This window comes from Pyxicephalus adspersus, chromosome 5, assembly GCF_032062135.1.
Source record: "Pyxicephalus adspersus chromosome 5, UCB_Pads_2.0, whole genome shotgun sequence".
Taxonomy (NCBI): domain Eukaryota; kingdom Metazoa; phylum Chordata; class Amphibia; order Anura; family Pyxicephalidae; genus Pyxicephalus; species Pyxicephalus adspersus.
The window spans coordinates 86,103,802-86,126,003 of NC_092862.1; the positions used below are offsets into that span (position 1 = coordinate 86,103,802).

A 22,202-nucleotide genomic window follows, 5' to 3' on the forward strand; every position below is an offset into this window, starting at 1 on the left:
CATTGTTTGATTCCTCTTGCTATTTACCAAAGAAGACTGTTTGGTTACAGGTGCGTTTTTGCCTGAATAAGTAAAAGATGAGCGGTAGACGCAGGGGAAGGAGTGGCATTGGGCGACCTGCTGCATCTGGCAGGGGGCATACTCCCCGGATGTCCGCCACTGTATGACAGCAGCAGCAGAAAACTGTTGGAGGCAGAACAGGTCTGAGATGTGTGCAGAGCACCAGTACGCTGGTAGATTTATTGAGAGGATGTACTACAATCATACAGTCATGCGGAGAGTATTGTGGACTGGGTCTCAGGGGCCTCAAGTGCAGCAGGCTCTTCTTCTGCAACAGCAGCAGCAAGCAGCACAGCCATGACAGGAGCAAAGACAGGAGTTAGCGTGCTAATATGCCTGTACTTCCCGATGACTCTTCCTTGTTGTTTGATGAACAGCCTGAGGATCTGTCATTGCGAATATCAGAGCAGGAGGCAGACTTTGAGACCCTTGGAGAGTGTGATCAGCACTTGCTGGGCAAGGGTTCTGCATCAGTGGCTCCATTTGCAGAGGTTGATGAAATTAAATGAGGATGATGATGACCGTGATGTCACCTGGGAACCACCGATGCATGTAAGGGCTAACAGCTGTTTAGAAACAGATGTAGAGGAAAGGCAGCAGCAACACACTGGGGATGGAAGGGACCGCAAATCTGCCTATTGTGAGTCCCTAAGAACACACAGACGAGTGGGCACAAGCAGGGGAACAGTCAGGGATGACGTGACTGCGGGGGAGATGAAGCTGGAACAGACGCAGGGCACCCAGCAGACGCAGAGGCAGGCAAAGAAAAAAGAGCAGTAGAGTGGTTGCAAGCTCTCTAGTGTGTTCCTTTTTCAGATTATGTGAAATTCAGGAGATTTTTTAGGGGGACAGATATGGAACAATGGATTTAGAATTGGTGTGTTTGTTCTCGACAGGGCAAGGTAATTTTTTCGCCAACCCAGAAAAATTATAGTATCAAAATAAGTATGGTCCAAAGACATGATTTTTTGGCAACAATTTTTTGTGTATTAAACAAAACTCATTATTACATTATCTAGTGTATAATATAACAAATATGATAACAGCAATACAAATTTGTAAGTTACTACCTCATCCCTTGAGGTTAGTTACTCAAACATTTTCATTAACATCCACAGTACAGGTAAAGAGGTACTCCCTTACTTATTGAGGTTATGTACCTCCTATGCTAGACACAGACCAGCTACATAAAGTGCATAGAACTTTTAACATAACATTCTCTTAGGAAAAGGTCCTTCTGGATATGGAGGCGACCTCAAATATGAGGATGAGTAGGTAAAAGATATACTTCTAATAGGGATCCACTATTGAGCCTATAATGGGTAAGTATTGCAATAGAATCCTATTCATTCCGTGCCATAGTATATTATGCCATTAGTTATTCATTCTGTGGCTTATCCCTAGATGTGTCTCAGAGTGGCCAGCAGAGCGAGCTGTCGCTACAGTCAAAGTAAAGGAAACTGAATGACAGGAGAGTCTCCTAAAGCCGCCCATTTATGGACTAATGTTTCGGCGTTCCGGAAGTTCTCCTCACCATGTGCACATCGCCCGGCATGGTCGGGGCGTGCACAGAGGTCATCCGATTGGAGGATATCCCATGGGAGTCCGCCCACCGAATAACATGAGAGGGAGGTGGGGGAGGGGTCGAGAAGAGAGAGGGTAGTCCCAGGGCAGATCCCCCAGCTCAGTGCTAACACGCAGTGCATCAAAGCGCACCCGTCCAAAAGAACGGGCGCCTACGGGGACCCAGCATGATGGGGTGACACTGTCACCACCATCAGCTCCTTATGCTCCTAATGCACCAACCTTATTTTGCAGATATCTCCGCAAGTCAGGAGGCGTATCCAGGGGCCCCATCTCTTGATTGTGTGTCACAATAATGAAATATTTAACTGCAGGGAGATGAAACAACAGTGGGGCTGCATTTTTACGCATATAGTATATAGATCAGATCTTTTGTTGAGAGGGGTACAATACATAATATTTGTTTGATATCATGATACAGTAAAAATAGGATACATCAATAAAGGTTTTGCAGAATAGATTATAGATCACATCTTTTTAGAGAGGCGTACATTTCAAAAGGTTTGTTTGATATCATTACATAGTAAGAATAGGTTACAGCAATAACGGTTTTACAGAATAGATTACATCAATGAAAAAAACAATGTAATACAAGTGTGACTGATCCTAACATTCGCCTACACATGCAATGTAGAACACATATATATTAGTTTATTTTAATCTATAAATGCTTTACCAACATAAGATAAAGTCGATATTTATAATTAATATGGTGTGAACATCATCTTTTGGAGGGTTCCTACTGTATTCACTACAGAAAAGGTTTAAAACTAAATGCCTCATTCAAACACGGTGGATAGTTGGCTTTTAAAGTGAAGATCCATTTGGCTTCATGCTGAAGCAAAATTTTATCCATATTACCCGCTCTTTGTTTGTGGGGTATTTGTTGTAGGGCTGAGAATTGTATACAGTCTGCGTCAAAATTATGACAAGTACCTACATGTACACTAATGGGCATTAGCATTTTTCTATGTTTATAGATCATAGTTGTTTGAACTTCCTTTTGGTTTTCCCAATATAATATCTGCCGCATCTACATGTAATGAGATATAAAACCCCTTTAGATTCACAGTTGACGTGTTTGTATAGTCTATGTATTGATCCATTAGGTAAGGTCAGATTTTGATTTTCATATATCCAATTACATTGTTTACAATGTCTACATTTAAAAGTCCCTTTTGGTTTACTAGTTTTGTCCATTATTGCGAAATAAGGTTCATAATGGCTGTGTACTAACAGGTCTTTTATAGATCCTGATTTTTCGTAAGTCACTTGTGGTTTTTTCCCTATATGTGTCTTGATATTGGGGTCTCCTTAAAGGATGTTCCAATGTTTTGAGAGAATCTTTTTTATATTTGCATGTTCTTGATTGTAACGTGTAATTAGATGATTTTTACGTTGATCAATAGGTTTTCTAGGGCGTATTTTTTTGTTCAAGGATTAAATAATCTCTTTTATTTAGACTAGCTTTATAATAGGATTTTTCAGAAGTTTTTTGCTATAGCCTCTCTGCAATAGTGTGGTAGTGAGAGCCTTGGCCTCATTCTTGAAATCAATTTCTGATGTGCAATTCATTTTTAGTCTTAGCATCTGACTAAATGGGATGCTTTTTAGGAGGGGTTTTGGATGTGAGCTTAGGGCATGTAGGATTGTATTACCCGCCGTTTCTTTTCTAAAGGGAGTGGTGGTATTTTTTTGGTCTTCAGTAATCATCACATAGGTAGTTTATTTTCATGTGAGTACATTGTAAAGTTAAGATTGAATCTATTTGTCTGAATGAAATTAAACATGTTTTAACGGGATTTACTGGAGCCTGTCCAGATAATTATGATATCATCAATGTATCGACACCATAAAAAGATGTGGGTTGCAAAGATGGCAAAATTAGGGTCTAGAAATAATTCTCTTTCCCACTCTCCCAGGTATAGGTTTGCATACGATGGGGCACATTTCGTCCCAACACCCAATCACAACACCTTGGACCTGGAGGTAGTATTTCTGATTGTATGTGAAAACATTTCTGGTCAGAATGTATCTCAAAAGGTAATGATCAATTTATTATATTCTGCATGGTCAGGGTTTTTTGTCTGTCTTTGGACCATACTTACTTTGATACTATAATTTTCCAGGTTTGGCAAAAAAAATTACCTTACCCTGTCAGGAACAAACACACCAATCCTAAATCCATTGTTCCATATCTGTCCCCCTAAAAAAATCTCCTGAATTTCAAATAATCTGACAAAAAATTCTCTCAAAACATTGGAATATCCTTTTGGGGGACCCCAATATCAAGACACATATAGGAAAAAAACCACAAGGAACTTACAAGTGACTTGCATTCAAGAGATTACAAGGAGAGGGCAAAGAAAGAGGTTTGAGGCTCAAAAGTAGTGAGTCAAAGTATATTGTATTCATATGTATTAAATTCATACATAACTTCATACATAAAAGCAAAAATAAGATTCTATTTCAATACTTTACTCATTATACCATCCTTATTGGAAGTATATCTTATACCTACTCATCCTCATATTTGAGGTCTCCTCCATATCCAGAAGGACCTTTTCTTAAGAGAACCTGTAAGAAACCCCCTACCTAAAAGGAGAGAGACTGTTTTTTCACACAAGCCTGAGAGAATCATTTCTTTATTTTACTCCACAAATTGACCTTGCACACAAGTAAGGAAAATATGTATCAAAGAAACAGTGTTTTGAACTCCAGTATATATAGCATCACCCCTGAGGAAGTCTAGATTGGGTGAAATGCGTGAAACAGCTGGACAACCAGGCATGGAATGGGACGCTACCTGTCCTTCACTGCTCACTGGGTGGCCTTGCATAGCTCAGTGGGCGGTATCTGCAAGAGGCATTGCAGCACCTGGTACCCCTGCCGAAGGGTGTGGTGGGAAAGCATGGGTCCCCTACCTCCCCCTCCTTTTTCATTCCTTCTACCGCCAACCCTCTCTTTTCGACACTCCTCCTGAAAGGCCAGCAGCGGAGGACTCTGTGGTTAAGCAGGCATGCCACTACAGCTCCCTCAAGCACACGCATTGCCAGGCAGTGCTAAAATTGGTGTCCTTGGGGAAGAAAAGTCACACCACCAAAGAACTCTTGTCCGCTTTGCACGGAAAGGTTGAGGCTTGGCTGACCCCCTCCCGGCTCACAACAGGCAATGTAGTGCGACAAGGGGGCCAACCTTGTTGCTGCGCATGGGCCGCATAACACATGTGCCCTGCTTTGTGCACATACTGAACCTGGTGGTGCAGAAGTTCCTCCACACGTACCCAGGACTGCCAGACTTACTGAGACTGGCTCGCTCCATTAGAAAGATCCAGAGTCAACAGAGGCTGCCACCGCATAGACTAATTTGTGACACTGTAACTAGATGGAACTCCACCCTGCACATGCACCAGCGTCTGTTTGAGCAAAAGCTAGCCATCCGCCTATACCAGGGGTCGGCAACCTGCGGCTCGGGAGCCACATGCCACATAGATGTGAAGCTGCGGCTCTTTAATTCAGTCTGTCGGAAGCTTTTCTATGTCTCAGCCTGGATTTTCACCACACCCCTCCCCCGTGACACTCGAGAGCTTCCAACGAACTGAAGACAGTGAGGACCCGTGTCACGGGGGAGGGGTGTGGTGGAAAGCCAGGCTGAGAGATAGAATAGCTTCCGACAGACTGAATTAAAGAGCCGCAGCTTCACAAAAAGCCAGGCTGAGAGATAGAATCGGTGCCTAAAGGTATCTATATTTCTACAATAAAATACAAAAGTGGGCAGTTTAGCAACAATACATGGAAAATCAAAATGTTTGTACCTGATTCACCATTACAGAATTCTGAGGAAAATGAAATGTCATCTAATGTTATCCAAACTTTCTAAAACCATGCAAAGCCATCGCTCCCATTGAATTTGTTTGCTCAATTGTTTGTTATTAAAGTACAAGTTAGTGTTGTAAGTAAATGTTTACTTGTTTTAATTTTTTACTTAAATAATAGGTAATTATATAATAATGCCATATATATATTATCTAATTTGTTGTGAAAAACACTACTTATATATGAATAAATAGATATTTTTTCTTATGAATAAATAGATTAGTTTTTTTATCAAAAAACTTTATTTATGCGAGTACAATTTATTGTTGGCAAGAAAAAATTTTGCGGCTCTTTAAAAACTTTGAAATTTTGTAAATTGTAATTTTTGGCTCTTTTGACTCAAAAGGTTGCTGACCCCTGGCCTATACTAAGTCAGCGTGGTGCATGGAGGCAGCGGGGCTCTTGGTACGGCCACACAACTGAACTATTTTAGCAGTGACCAGTGGCTGCAGATAGAGACGCTGTGCAAGGTACTGGCCCCCTTTGAGCATGCCATTCATGTTGTGAGTTGGGAGCGCTCAGGCTGGAACAATGTCATACCCATCATCTTTCTGCTTGATAATACCCTGTGTGGGCTGATGGAAAGTAGCGATGGGAGAGGAGGGGAAGAAATGGGGCAGGAGGATGAGGGTGAGATTACACTCCATAGCGCAAACCCAGCATCAGGAGGAGCAAGAAGGGACACTGGCCAGCATCAGGAGTTTCAAGAGGAGTGGGATGAGGAAGAAGATGATTATGACGATGAGGGAGAACATGTTGGGCTTGCTGGACAGGACCTGTCCAACCCGCATTTGTGCTGTCACGGCCCCAGGCATTGTGCGGGCGATGGAACAACAGAAACTGCTGCAGCTTGAAGAGGAGGAGGTGAGTGATGAGGAGGAAGATGTTTTGACGCCTTCTGAGGGACAGGAGGAGGATGAACCCAGGGAACCCCTCTTTCATATGTGTGTCCACGAGCTGTGTGAGGAGTTCCGAGCACCACATTCCACACATATAACTCAGGCTGACACTGCCTCCACTGTATCCTCCTGTAGCAGCAGCAGCAACATCAGCAGTAGTGACAGCAGGCCGCACACATCCAAAAGTGTAGGCCAAGGCAGTTGCCAGCTACCCACACTGCTCCGGGGCTGAGTCTGTGGCTGCCTATCACCAAACACCTTGTCAGCTGAGCCTGTCTCGGTTGAATTTTTCCGCTAGTTATCGCAACGTCCAGGGGTGGCATTTATCGCCAGTGTCATGCCTGTCATTGTGCCAGCTAGCAATATACTTTACATTTCTGCTGCTGCCGGGAGGCCAACAAACTGCAGATGAAAACCCCCAGTACTGCCACACTGATAGCTGAAATATTAGGCAAAGGCAATGGTACCTAAGCATTTTAAGATTAACGGTTGGTATTCATGTCATCCACTTCATGATGCAAACTAGCTATATCTTCTACTTTCCTAACGCTTTTGGCACCACAGACCACAGCAACAGTGCTGGCGCAAAAAACATCTTGGTCTGGCCCTTCTACGTTTAATCACAAATTTCAAATATTTGCATTACACACTTTGGGGTGGCATTGACGATGCACTACACCCAGCTCTAGATCAAAGATACCAATGCAGTCCATGCTCCGTCTCAGGGCCTACCGCCTCCTCCAGTACTCTATTCACTAAAATTGTACCCTTCTGGGTGACATTACATAGTTACATAGTAACTTGATTGACATTGATGATGCATTACACCCAGTTCTAGATGCCAGTTACCAATGCGGCCCCACTCAGTCTCAGGGCCCACCGCCTCCTTCTCCTGCTGTTGCTGCTGCCACCTGTCAGTACTCGATTCACTAAGATACACTTCTGGGTGACATTGATGATTCACTACACCCAGCTCTAGATGCCAATTACCAATGAGGTCTACACTTCATCTCAGGGCCCACCGCCTCCTCCCCCTGCTGCTGCCTCCTGTAAGTACTCCAATTTAAAAAATTGTACGCTTCTGGGTGGTATTGATAATGCACTACACCCAGCTATTTATTACTTCTACCAATGCAGTCTCCCTGGCGATAGCTGACCAGAGGCAACACATTGCTTTTGCTCTCGCTCACCCATGCTCCATCTCTGGTCCTCCATCCTTTTGTCTAATGTCACGGCACTACTTGTCCACAACTTTATGGGTCATCCAGGTCATGATGCCAGCTAGCAATTATTATTATTATTATTGTTAATAATAAACAGGAGTTATATAGCGTAAACAAATTTGCGTACATTAAATAGAGTGGGTTGAGATCACCCTTTCTTAATGTCCTAATGTTTATGATGCCTTCTGGACGCTATCCATCACACAAAAATCCTATTTGCCTGCTGTCACTTTGCCTGCCATTTTCTGAAAAACCACAACTTTATGGGTGGCATTCCTAACACATGTCATCCAGGTCAAGATGCCAGCTAGCAATAATTATTATTAATAAACAGGATTTATATAGCATAAACACATTATGCAGCTATATAAATTTAATAGGGGTGCGTACATTAAATAGCAATGCGTCGTCCTCCTGTTTTGACTGCAGAGATTGCTGCTAGTGGGTTGAGTTCACCCTTTCTCTATGTCCTAATGTTTATGCTGCCTTATCGACGCTGTCAATCACGCTAAAATACTATTTGCCTGCTGTCACCTTGCCTGCCTTTTTCTGGAAATACACAAGGTCTTTTGGTACTTTTGTATTTTTTACTCGTTGCCACTGTTATTCTACACTTACCCAGCAAGTTTGGTGGTTCTAACATGTATGGGGCTTTGCTATTAATGTTTAATATCAGTCCATTGACTTTCGTGGAATTCGCAAAACCGATTCGGCGAAATTTCGCGAACCCACCAGTAGTTTGAGGAAATTTTTGCGAGACTGTCAGCAGCCTTCTAGCTCATTCCCTAATTCCATTAAATATACAATAATGACATAGTCTTTCTATATAATAATTCACATGTTACCTACCTATCTGTTAAAACTCATCAGTCAACCACTCAAAGTGGATACTCCTTTCAAAGAAACACGCAGATCAAAAGCCAGAGAGATCACGCAGCACAGCAAAACACAGACCAGGGACTCTCATGCAAGTTTTTTAAAAGTTTTTTATGGAGAAAGGGGGAAGGAGGGGGAGGAAAACATTTCGTAAGTATAAAAATTGTTTAAAACTTTAAAAGAAACAGCCTCAGATAACTTAAATGAATTAAATCCATTTACCCAATATCAATATAATATTTCCCATACAGGTTTTAATTATTCCAAAATACAGCCGTGGGAATCCTCTCAGTGAGAGATCCCCGGGCACTACAGGTTAGAATAAGGGCTTGTCCTTATTTTGACCTGTTGTGCCCGGGGATCGCTTACTGACAGGAGGATTCCCATGGCTTTATTTATGAATGCAACCTTGATAATCCTCCTATAGTGATTTCCGATAGTTTCGCGAAGTTTTGCGAACACATCGGAACCTCGAGGAAATTTTCGGCAAGAATGCCAGAGGCATTCTCGCTTATCCCTAGTTGTGTGCACATGAAAACAATGCCAAAAGTGCTTCACAAACATGGCTTGTATGGGAAGGTTGCAAGAACTGAACTTTTATTGCCCAAATTAGTCAAATTCAGTTCAGCTCTAAGAGTTTTTTTAAAAGTTTTTTAGGGAGAAAGGGAGGAGGAAAACATTCTTAAGTATAACCCCACCTGTTTAAAAATTTAAAAGAAACAGTCTCAGATAACAAATTTGAATTAAATCCATTTACCCAATATCAATTTAATATCTCCCATATAGGTTTTAATTATTCCAAATTACCAAAATATCTAAATAAATAGCTCTTCATTGACCTCTTTCCTTGATGGCATTTTGTATCCTCAGACTTCCATTAGTAGCTTCTTTTAATTTGGCTGGTAAATTGAATGGATTTAGAGCTTACCTAGTACTTGTCTTACCATGCCGCTGCTCCGCCTCATAATAAAGCTGCGCGGCTGGACTCGGCATCCCGCGTGGATAGTCCCGCCCTCATCATTGCGTAATGACGTAGGCCGCAATATGCCCCAATACCTGATTACCTCATTCAGCAGAACACCCACCTCGTAAGGCTGAAGCCGGATACTATGAATCAGACACTCAGGGGACACAGACAGCGCAAGATGCCCGGGCAAGGACGATCTTTCAAGTTCGCCTGTCATTATACATATACCCCCACAGCCACCCACCTTAATATAAGTGGAGGACCATGGGGCTTTGCGCTCCCTGTGTCCCAGAGGTACATGTATAAATCATTTCAAAATATCATCATTGTATCATGATCTAAATCATATTACATGCAATTTAATATACAATATCTCTATTCATATATAATACAATAACAAAAAAGGGGGGGGGGGGCAATGAATCTCATTTCTTCACTATTGTATCCATGGCAGGAACTCATATGGAAACTAAGTCTTATATCCTCCTTTGGTTTACAGTACCATCTGATTGCTGATAACGCTCAAATCTATCTGTCCAGCCCGGTGGTCTCCCTTAGTCCTGGATAAGGTTTCATGATGCCTGTCAGCCACCTCATCATGGTTGGCCGATAGATTTCTGAAACTCAACCTACATAAAACAAAACTCATCCCCCCCCCCCCCCCAAAAAAATTTCACATCTCCCCTTGACATATTTCTAACTGTTAACAACACACATTTGTCCCTCCCCTCAGACACGTTGCCTTGGTGTAACCTTCGATTCTGCACTCTTATCCCCCCCCCCCCATTCAGAACATTTCCAGGTCCTGTCCACCCCTACCTGTCCCAAGAGACTACCAAACTCCTTATACACGCTCATCATCTCTCATCTGGGCTACTGTAACATCCTCCTCTCTGGTATTCCACTAATCCGATTCTCTCTTCTAAAATCGATTATGAACGCTGCAACCAGACTTATCCAGCCTTCTCACCATTCCTCTTCTGCTGCATCTCTTTGTAGTTCATTGGCTTCCATTTCACCTTAGAATCAAATTCAAGCCTCTGTGGTTTGCCTTCCAATTCTTCCACAATTCTTGTCCCATTCTTGTACTTTTCTGACCTGGTAGAAAAATACACCCCTAGCCCTGAGCTTTATTTACTTTGCTCCTGAAATGATCTACTAATGATCACCTACTCATAGCTTCATCACACGCACAGTTCCAAGACTTTTCTAGAGCTGCCCTGACTCTCTGGAATGGTCTTCCTAGTCCTATTAAGCTTGCTCCTACTTTCTGCTTATTTAAAAAAAAGCACTCAAAATCCATCCTTTCAAACTTGCCTACCCATATTCTTCTGTCTCTTGAAACCCTTAATACTTCCCACCACTCCAAATCTCCCCTCCTATTGTGTGATACTTTCCTCACCTCCTAATCGTAAGCTTTTTGGGGCAGGCCCCTCTCCTCCTTCTGTGTCATTGTCTGTATCTGCCTGTCATTTGCAACCCCTATTTATGTACAGTGCTGCGTAATATGTTGGCACTATATAAATCCTGTTTAATAATACAAATAGTACGTGGGGAAAAAAGTTTTGGGTATAATGCTTAAGGTATAGCAAGTAAGAAAATTATAACATACCCTGAAACAACCTAAGTTGTTTCAAACCGTTTCTGTTTGAATGTTACCAATGTTAACATTTTTGAATGTTAAAATCGTTAAAACGATAATGGATTAGAAAGGAATAGAATGTACAGTGTTCCCAATGTATTTGTGTGTATGGAAATAAAAGCCACTATAAGGATTTTGAGCTTTATTTACTTTTTTTTAAACACACTGCTATTCTGAACACAACTGTATAAGTAAATAATCATTGAGATGGATAAAGGATCCCCGCCCCCCTAAAAAAATACTTGAAAACTCAATCAGTTGTAACTACTTTCTACGTTTTTGCCTTGTGATCTTCTGTAATCATCTAGATTAGTTCAGCATTAAAATCATTATCCCAAAGGCATTCAAGTACTTGCTAGTGCAACGCAAAGCAAACTATCAACTATGGATAGCAAGCACTGTCAAAAAATCTCAGGGATGAAGTTGTGGCCAGGCACAAGATAGGAAATAACTATGTAAAAAAGTGAAAGGCTTAAAAATCCATAGAGGAGCACAGTAAAATTCTATGATTAAATGGTGTAATGTTTTTGATACTGCTAGGAATCTCCCTGCAGGGGGCCATTCCTGCAAACTAAAGGGAAGTGAAAGGAGGAAACTGTTCAGAGAAGATACTAGGAGGCCTATACCAACTTTAAGACAGGGGAATTTATGCATCAAATTGAAATGAGTGCTCAGTGCCCCTGATTCATCAAGCAGAATCGGATTATCGCTCGCGCATTCGTATTAGCGATCCGGAATCGTACGCAGTCGCGCTATTCAGCAACTGAAAAAGCTCGCGCACGGAGCCGCGCTTATCGCATACTCGAGTCCGGACGGCGGTAATCCGCGATCGATGGCCGCGCGTACGTTCGCGCTTCCAGCGAGCGCGGATTTCATTGATGAATCAGGGGCATTGTGTGAAGGGATGAGCGAGCTAATATTTGAAATTTGGTCTTGCGGCGAATTGGGTCGTTCTCTCTTACCAAACATGTAGGCAAGAATGACCTTTGTAAATTCGGCCAGCGAGACCGAATTTTTGGGACCTGCAAGACCAATCAGGTTTGATTGCTCTTGCAGCCCTTTACGAGTTGTGTGTGTTCTTGGATAGAGCTTCTCTATCCAGGAACGCAGGGGTTCTGTGTTCCTGGATGGAGAAACTCTATCCAGAAACACATACTACAGGGTGGCAAGAGCAATCAGGAGAGCGGAGCAGCTCCGCTCATCTGATTGCTGTTGCAGTCCTGTACTATGTGTTCCTGGATAGAACTCTATCCAGGAACACAGTGTGAGTCTCGCTTGCCCTCATTCTGACCTGTTGTGCCCGGTAATCGCTTACTGACAGGAGGATTCCCACGGCTGTATTTATGAATGCAGCCGTGATAATCCTCCCTATTGTGATTTCCGATGGTTTCGGAACCTTAAGGAAATTTTTGGCAAGAATGCCAGGGGCATTCTCACTCATCCCTAATTGTGTGCGCATGAGAACAATGCCAAAAGTGCTTCACAAACATGGCTTGTATGGGAAGGTTGCAAGAATAAAAAAGCCACTTTAAAAGGCCACATTAAGTCTCAAATTAGATGAGAAAGGCACCTTACCTCCCTGGCATTATGAATAATAAGAGCCTAATTTAATAAAGCTCTCCAAGGCTGAAGAGGATACACTTTCATCAGTGAAGCTGAGTAATCAAGCAAACCTGGAATCGATTTCTTCAAAGTAATTTGCTATTTGCTAGCAAATGTTTTGAATCCTGGACTAGATCCATTCCAGGTTTTCTGGATCACCCAGCTTCTCTGGTGAAAGGGTATCCTCTCCAGCCTTGGAGAGTCTTAATAAATCAGGCCCAACGTATTTTTAAAAATGTAAAAGCGGTACCCCACCCTCCAGCCTCAGGCTCGCATGCAGATGCCCAGCCAGCATTTGCGTCCCCAACATTCACACGCCAGGGGCGCAGATGCCAGTGGGCAACACCAGGTTACACAGATTCTGACCGTGCATTGCCAAGAGAAGAAGAGGCCGGGCATCGCTGGGGGACGCCGTGGGCAACGCTTACCAGGTAAGCTTTTTAAACTCCCTGGCAATTCCACCCCAAATGTGGCTTGGGAGTACCGCTTTTGGTACTGAAAATGATCCCCGAGCCACACTCGGGATTACTGCAAGGGAGGTTAAAGTTTTTGAGGCCAAGTGGAAAAAGGTGTTATGGTCAGTTGAAACTAAAATCAAATTATATGGCCTCAACTCCCAATGATACAAAGGCAGAAAGCCAATAAAGCTTACCATATACTACAGTAAAACATAGAGGTGATAGCATTCTGTTGTGGGGCTGTTTCTGTGACTGGAGCACTTGCAAAATAGAATTAAAAATTGATGGGGAAAAATAAATGCAAAAACAATAAAGAACAACTGTGGGTCCAAGAAACCACACAAAGAAGGTGTTTAGTTTGGCAACAATTATAGTGTAATAATATCATACAAAATACAATTATCTTTCAACTAATATCATATTTGCACAAGTAATACAGTCATAGAGATATTCAAAGGTACTGTCATAGTACACAACATAAAGGATTAGTTCCCTGATTACTTCATTAGGGTGTTCTTAATCATGAAGTACTAGACAGAGTGCACTAAAATTAGGATGATCCAAACTTGATGACGCAGTAGGTGTCATCTCAAGGTTCATAGCTTGTCACAATTTTTTATACACAACCTTGTAGTGTCTTTACACAACGTGTTTCGCCGATTAAGGCTTCCTCAGGGGTTTCATAAAGACTTCATGGTCTGTGATCATGTGGATCAGTAATTCTATAGTGCATAGGCAGGTATCATATAGATTGACTGCGATTTACATTTTGAAAAAAGGTCCCTGGCTGCAAAGTTTGCAGGGTTTGGGTATTGAGAGTTTGTGACTTGAAGATTGTGCCTGTCAGTGAAGCAGCAGCACAAGAGGGGATGAAGGAAATCAGACTTTCTCAAGTGAGTGAGGTGTGGCAAGACCCCAGCATGTAGGAATGTCTCTCCTCTTTTTCCTCCCTTTTCTTGGGGCAAAATAAATACTTCCAAATTTTTAGGTAAACCCACTGCCCTCTGCAAGAAAGTTGTTAATAGAAAGATGTTTTACTTTCCAATATGACAATAGCACAGAGCAAAATTGACCATGCAGTGGTTGAAGAGGAAAAAGGTGAATGCGTCAGAAGCCTAGATTTATACCATATTGAAAGTATGTGGAATGAATTGCAGATTCCAGTGCATCAATGATCACCATTCAATTTGACTGCGTTTACACAGTTCTTTAAATGTGCAAATGTTGGTAAATATTTATGCAATCAAACTGGATAAATAATTAGTTCTTTAACTATAGTTACCATAAATACCTATCCAATTATAATAAATTGAAAATGTGGTTCCATAAAGCACTGATCTTTGAATTATCTCTGCAATTTTATTTTTGTTCTGATTTATTGCTGTTTTATCTTTCACTCATATGCTATTTTTGGCATTGAGTAAATACAGCTGGAAAAAATATATATTTTTGTTGGTGGTATTTTAAGCTGCAAAATAACAAAATGTAAATCACATTTAAAATTTTAGTGACCAAAAAAATTCAGTTGAATCTTTATTGATGTACATTGGGCCTGATTTATTAAAGCTCTGTGAGACTAAAAAAGATAAACTATTATGGGAGAACATGGGTGAACCTGCAAACCTGGAATTTATTTGGTTCATGATTGAAAACTTTTGCCAAATATTAGGAAAAGATTTCAGAAATCCTTTCCAGGTTTGCTGGGTGACCCAGGTTCACCCAAGATAGTCTATCTTCTCCAGTCTTTGAGTGGTTTAGAAAATCAGGCCAATTGTGTAATTCATTGAAAACAAAATCATGTAAAAGCAGTTATTAAAAAACAAAATGAATAAGCCACTAAGGAATGGATTACGCTGAAAAACTAAGTGCTTGAACGCATAATTTTTATCACAACTCATGTGCCTATATGCAGTATGTCAGTTATTTGAACAGCTCATCATTAGACCATGATATTTTATCTGTCTCTAAGAACATGCAACATCATGTTTCCCATTGATCAAACTTTATTTTTAAATAAAAAACCTTTCCTTGGAAACCATGTTTCTTCTGGCCTATAGTGCCTTCTTGACCTCCTGAAATGGCCTAGTAGTCTAAAAAGTTTACTGACCTCTGGCCTAGGCACCTGAGATTTGGGGGCAATGCTGCACCCTTTTTTTTTTTTTTTTTTTAAAAACGGTGTTGCACTTAAAATAATACAAACAGAATTTTTACCTTTTATGTAAAGTGAAATTTTTGAGTTTAGGTACGCTTTAACCTACTTTCAACTGTAAAGAGAACGAGGTACCAATGGCAAACCTGCCAATTCTGGTGTCCTTACTACAGTACTCACCAGACATTAGTCCCCCAATCTAACACTGCACTCTTCACCTATAGCATGCCTGGAGACTGGTTGTGTATCCCAGCACACAGCCCCCAAGACATAGTAGGATGGTGCCTGGGGAAGGGCTGGCAGAGGACCAGGAGCTCACAGATAAAGAAGTACCAAGATTCCAACAGAGACAAGTCCAGAATACAGAGCCGAGGTCATGCACTCGTCCACCAGACGAGGTACACAAGGATAAGACACAAACAGAGTTGGAGCCACAGGCAAAAGGTCGGTCCAGGCAGCATAAATCCACAGGATCAGAAACAGGCAAGGTCAGCAACAGTAAATCAGACAAGAACTCTCTAGCACAGATTACCCCAGCTAAACACTACAACAGGCACTGGTTACTTGGGGGCTATAAAGTCTTAGCAGCCAATGGTAGTGCAAGATAGAGTCAAGAACTAATCTGGTTTTAAAATCCACTTCAGCTGTGCACAGCCCCATCAGTCTGCACGGCTAAGAGGAAGCAAGGGCTGCTGCTATTTTTTAGTACTCTTTACTCAGGTTTTACTACAGGATGTCAAGCCCACATGACCCCCCCCCCCATGGAATCTGTTTCTGACAGTTTAGTAAGAAACTTACACACACACAGGTCTTTATGTAGTGCTCTAGCAGTGTTCCCCCATCTCAAGATGCAGATACTGATCCTGCTGCTTGCTTTGTTGCTCATCTGAACAGGTTGATATCCTAGAAGCTTACTTGACTTTTTAGTGTGTTGGTTGATTGTTCCCTTAATCTTTTAAACAGTGATATATATATATGGTCAGAATAGTAGCAGAGTTTTAAAGCCTAAAATGAATAAATCTCAAAATCCTTATAAGAGCTTTTCATGAAGAAACATTTGTCAAATTTATAATTTGTGATCTTCTGTAATCATTTTAAATAGTTCAGCATAAAATAATAGTAATCTCAAAAGCATGGGAGGTAGAGAGAGAGAATAAAATGTAAATATATCCAGCTACCCTAAAACATACACAGGAGCTATATTTATTATATAAAGGTCCTAGTTAGTGTTGATGGTCGAATTGGGGTTGTCCTTATATTCGACCTGAATATGGCTGTTCGAATTCGGATAGACCCGATCCAAAAAACCACGGGTTTCGGCAGCGCAAATTCGTGTGTAAAAAAAGTGTTAAAAATTTTTTATTTTAAAGCAATTTATTGAATGTGTGTGATTTTGCTGCACAGCCGTGGGAATCCTTCTGTCAGTGTGGTATTCCTGGGCAGTGGAGGTTAAATGAGGAAAAGTCTCCCCATTATTTAACCTCTAGTGCCGGGGATCTTCTCCATGAATGCGGCCGTGGTCTCATTCATTGAGAACAGTATGCGATCCGCAGCACTAGAGGTTAATAAACCTTTAGTGCTGGGGATATTCTCAATGAATATGGCTGTGGTCACATTTATGAGAACAGTGTGCTATCCCCGGCACTAGAGGTTAAATGGGGACAAGTCTCCCCATTCAAAACCTCTAGTGCTCTCTGATTGGCTGAGGAAAGCTTTCCTCAGCCAATCAGGGAGCACTATCCCTATTCCTGGATAGAGTTTCTCTATCCAGAAACACAGGACTTGCAGTTCTTTACAGTCCCAAAAAATAACCGGAATTTTCCCACCATTGACTTTATTGGTGTTCGAATTCGGTATTTGATCACCCAAACAATATCTCCCTATTCGATCGAAAAGCTGTCGAATCGAATACTGAGCTATTCGACCAACACTAATACCATGTACAAGATCACATAAAAAAAAGAATAAAAGCATTTTTAAAGAATATGTCTGTTTGTCTTTGATAATATTGTGTTACCTGTTTTGGAGGGTTCATGATTATATGTGCTTTCCTCCTCAGATGGTGTCTGTACATAATAAATCTGATCTGGAATCATACTTGCAACCTTTTCTTTTATATTGCTGGATCCAAGACCACAACGCATAACCTTTTCTCTTCTTTCATGGGCCATTATTTTTCTGGTTCTTGCCTTGATATTTTCCCAGCATTTTTTTAGTTGTTTGAAATCCCTCAAAGACACACTAGGCTGAGAATTATACTCATGTGCTAGTGCTTGCCAGGTGCGCTGTTTTAAAGCAATAGTGCGAGCATCACTTTTCTTACATTCCAGGACATATTTGTACTTTTCTACCAAAGCCAACAACACATTCTTCTCCAACTCAGAAAAGTATTTAGCTGGTTTTAACACATCGTTGTTTTGCATTTTTTTTGACAAGTTGAAAATCTAAAAGAAAACAAAAATCATGCATTAGGCTAAGAGAGACATCTTTAAATACATTGGAGCAAGCATGGTATCAATTATTTAATTCAATACTACATTAAAAAGGACACAAACATCCTAGCATATGCTTAAAAGTCTGTCTTTAAAGAACTCATAACAGACAAAATACATCAGGCAGAACACAGACTGTTATTTTGTCAATGGCACAGTGCAATTATGCATTCAGATCTTGTAATTAATATTTAACCCATGCATGCCATAAAGTGCAGTAGTTTTTAAAAAACATACGTTTATATTTCCCTGAATTGTTTGGAATGCAGGTTTTTTCTATGAATAGCAAAATTTGGTATGACGACAGAATAGCTCCATCCTTCTGTGACATATATCCGTTTATACGGATAACTGGATATAAGTTAATTTATAAGTTAATCAATTGTTAGATTATCACCTTCTTTATGCTTAAATAATATTGCAGACACAGCTTTATATAATAGCCCATTATAAGGATTCATAAGAAGAAATCATGTGTTTATGTAATGGTGATGTTTATAGCACAGCATACTACGATAACCTACATGGTATTGACACTCTTACAAAAAAAAAAAAACTAACAGATAAGTCACATTACAGCACCCAGATCAGAATAAGAGTTTCCAGGTACATAGAGATATTATGCCATCCTCTATAATGTCACCTTTTATAATTACAAAATTACAAATTGTTTAACTTATGTTAAAATTTATTCTAAAATGGCAGGAAGATCTATCCATGTGACAAAATTGAGAGAGGAGCTGAAGGAGATGAGTGAAACTATACAGAAGGAAGTAGAGTAGAGTGATATTATAGAAATTGAAGTTAGATAACAATTACACAGTGAAAGGAGGAAATAAGTGGAAGTGAAAACAATACCCAGTGATGTAGATGCATCTGTCTGTTTTTGTTTTTTTCTATTATGGAGTTTACATTTATGGGGAGTGCGTTTCATGGTAGTGGCTTCAAGTTAAAAGTTGTATTGCATAAAGAACTGCATGCCTGTGTAGTCTAATAGGTGAGATGTCTCTTCTCAAGGGAGAATAGATTCAATTCAGCTAATCTCTCCTCAAACTGAGTTCTTCCATTTCTTTTATTAGTTTAGTTGCTCTTCTCTACACTCTCTCCAGTTCCCAATATTCCTTTTGTGAACTGGTGCCCAAAACTAGACTGCATATTCCAGATGAGGCCTGACCAATGCTTTGTACAGGGGCAGGATTATGTCTCGATCTCTGCAGTCTATACTTCTTTTAATACAAGAACGTATTTGCTTGGTTTAGAATTTGCAGTTAGGTATTGCATGCAATTAAATCTATAAACTACCAGAACCCCCAGATCATTTTTCATTTTTGACTCCCCCAAATGTATTCCCCTAGACACTATGAAGATGCCTCCTTCATAGTGTCTAGGGCAGGGGTCAGCAACCTTTACTATCAAAAGAGCCATTTTTGCCTCCTCTTCCACTAAAGAAAAATAGTCTGGAGCCGCAAAACATAACACAGTTTATAAACTTTTAAAAGTTTTAATATTTTTTTAATTTTACCTGTTACAACAAGTGTGCATGTGTAGGCCTACTTTGAAATAAATTAAACACTGAACTATGCCCCTAGAAGCCTCCAGCTTCTAACGTATCATCCTGTTACATTAGAAGCTGGAGGCTTCTAACGTAACAGGGTAGATTTTTTTGATGGGCAGAGTTCTTTATGTTCTGACGATGCCTTAGCAATGAAATTTTAAGGGGTGTTAGCCACAGGTGTCCCTCATTTGCAGCTTTAATTTTGTTCACCCGTACCCCCCAATCTTGAGTAATTGGGGTTCAGGTGCTAGAAGCCTCCAGCAATGTGTAACAGGGTAGATTATTTTGATGGGCAGAGTTCTTTATGTTCTGACGATGCCTTAGCAATGAAATTTTAAGGGGTGTTAGCCACAGGTGTCCCTCATTTGCAGCTTTAATTTTGTTCACCCGTACCCCCCAATCTTGAGTAATTGGGGTTCAGGTGCTAGAAGCCTCCAGCAATGTGTAACAGGGTAGATTATTTTGATGGGCAGAGTTCTTTATTTTCTGACGATGCCTTAACGATTCAATTGTAGGTGGTGTTAGCCATAAGTGTCCCCCACTTGCACCTCTATTTTGGTCACCTGTACCGCCTCCCCCCCCCGTTCCAGAGAAATTGGGGTTTAGGTGCTAGAAGCCTCCAACAATGTGTAACAGGGTAGGGTTTTTTTTGATGGGTGGAGTTTTTAGGAGGTGTTAGCCACAGGTGTCCCCCACTTGCACCTCTAATTTTGTTCACCTGTACCCCCTTCCTGTTCCAGAGAAATTGGAGTTCATGTGCCTCCAGCAATGTGTAATGGTAGATTTTTTTGATGGGCAGAGTTCTTTATGTTCTGATGATAGCCTAACAATTAAATTTTAGGGGGTGTTAGTCACAGGTGTCCCCCACTTACACCTACATTTTTGGTTTTGTACATCTCCCCATTCCAGAGGAATTGGGGTTCAAAGGAGGGGGATGTCATTGTACACACCCATTTGTACACGCCCCGTGGTAGATTTATTTCACTGGTAGATTTTTTTCATTAGAACACCGGATAGGGAATCCCCCTCCTCCGCAGTGTCTTGGGAGGTAGGGGATCCCCCATCAGAGATCTCCCCGCGGCAGCCGAAGGGAGCCACAACAAGAAGGCTGAAGAGCCGCATGAGGCTCCGGAGCCGCAGGTTGCAGACCCCTGGTCTAGGGGAATGTTGCTAGCCCCCAAGTGCATTACTTTTCAATTATCAAAATAAATGTCATTTGTCACTTGACTGCCCAATCCAACAGCACATTTAGGTCTGCTTGTAGAAAATAGACATCCTGTATGGACCTAATGACATTACATAGTTTGGGCTCATGTGCAAACACAGAAATGGTACTTTTAAACCCAAACATTGTATCAATAATAAAGATGTTAAAAAGTAATGTTCCCAACACTGAACCCTTGGGGTACACCCCTAATAACCTTAGACTATTAAAAGTATGAATCATTAATCACTACACTCTGGATGCAGACTTTAAGGTAGTTCGCTAACCATTTAAAGATTGAATTTTCTGAACTTTTAGACCCTAACTTGTACATTATCCATCTGTGGGGTACTGTGTAAAATGCTTTTGCAAGGTCCAAGGATACAATATCTTTTGCTACTCCACTGTCTGTTTACTTGCTTCCTCATAAAAAGGTAAATTTGTTTGGCAACTTTGGACTTTCTTGAATGCTATCACTTATATTATTTTCTAGCAGAAACTTTTCTATGTGGTTCTTTATCAAATTCTCCAGGAGCTTTCCAACTATAGAAGTTAAACTTACTAGTCTGTAGTTATTATTATTATTATTATTATTATTAAACAGGATTTATATAGCGCCAACATATTACGCAGCGCTGTACATTAAATAGGGATTGCATGCCAGCAAAGAGAGAGCAGGATGAATAATACATTTTACAGATATTTGGGAACCATATGCGTACAATAAACAATGTGGCAAACAAAGTAACTTGTAGTTACTTGGTGATAAATTTGCTTCCTTTTTAAAGATAGGTACTGGATTGGCCTTATGCTAATCCATTAATACCATACCAGTGCTTAAAGAGTCTCTAAAAAAAATGGCTTTAAAATACCTCAGCTCAGCTCTTTGAGGACATGTGGGTGTAATCCATCACCCTTAATTGTATCCAAAGTATGTTAAGGCTGTGACATTGCTGTTTGCAATTTATACCTGAGCTCTGCCATTTTCCTTTGGTACACAGAGCTAAAAAAGTGTTTAGTAAATCTGCCTTTTTTATCCCCAGTTAAGGGGCCTACATGTTCAGATCTGATCTTTTTTGCTATTATTATTATTTAAATTATAATAAATTTCCCAAAAAATTAAAATTTTATTAGGAGCTTGCCTTACTTTTGCAATCTGTCTTTCACTTTGAAGTTTTGCACACTTGATTTTTTTTTTACATTTTTAGTTATAATCTTTATAATCAAATGATAAAGGTGATCCTTCATTCTTATACTTTTGGAATGCCCTTTTATTATTCTTTATGGTTTTTTAACATTAGCTGTGAGCCACATAGGTTTTGGTTTTAGCCTCCTAAACATACTACCCATTGGAATATATTTTGCAGTGTGTGTAAATTTGCTTCCTGTTTACAACTTACGTTAAATGAAATCATATTATGGTCCCTGCTACCCAGATTATGTTTTATATGCACATTTTCTATAAGTTCTGCATTGTTAGAAAGAACTAGGTCTGGCAGAGTATAATTTCTAGTTATCACATCCAGTTTTTACAATACAAGGTACCCTCTATTTTTGTCAAAAAACATAAAAATTTTACATACAATGAAAAAATAATGAAATAATAACTTGAATTT

General features: G+C 40.5%; 1 protein-coding gene across 5 annotated transcripts in view; it reads right to left on the minus strand.

Moving 5' to 3' along the window:
* The window catches only part of MSANTD3 (Myb/SANT DNA binding domain containing 3), a 160,805-nt gene that overhangs the window by 132,838 nt on the left and 5,765 nt on the right, over positions 1-22,202 (minus strand). For all 5 annotated transcript variants that reach the window (XM_072412012.1, XM_072412010.1, XM_072412011.1 and 2 more), the window contains exon 2: positions 17,353-17,779. In XM_072412012.1, the coding sequence (XP_072268113.1) occupies positions 17,353-17,779 (427 nt within the window). The remainder of the gene's footprint in view (positions 1-17,352; positions 17,780-22,202) is intronic.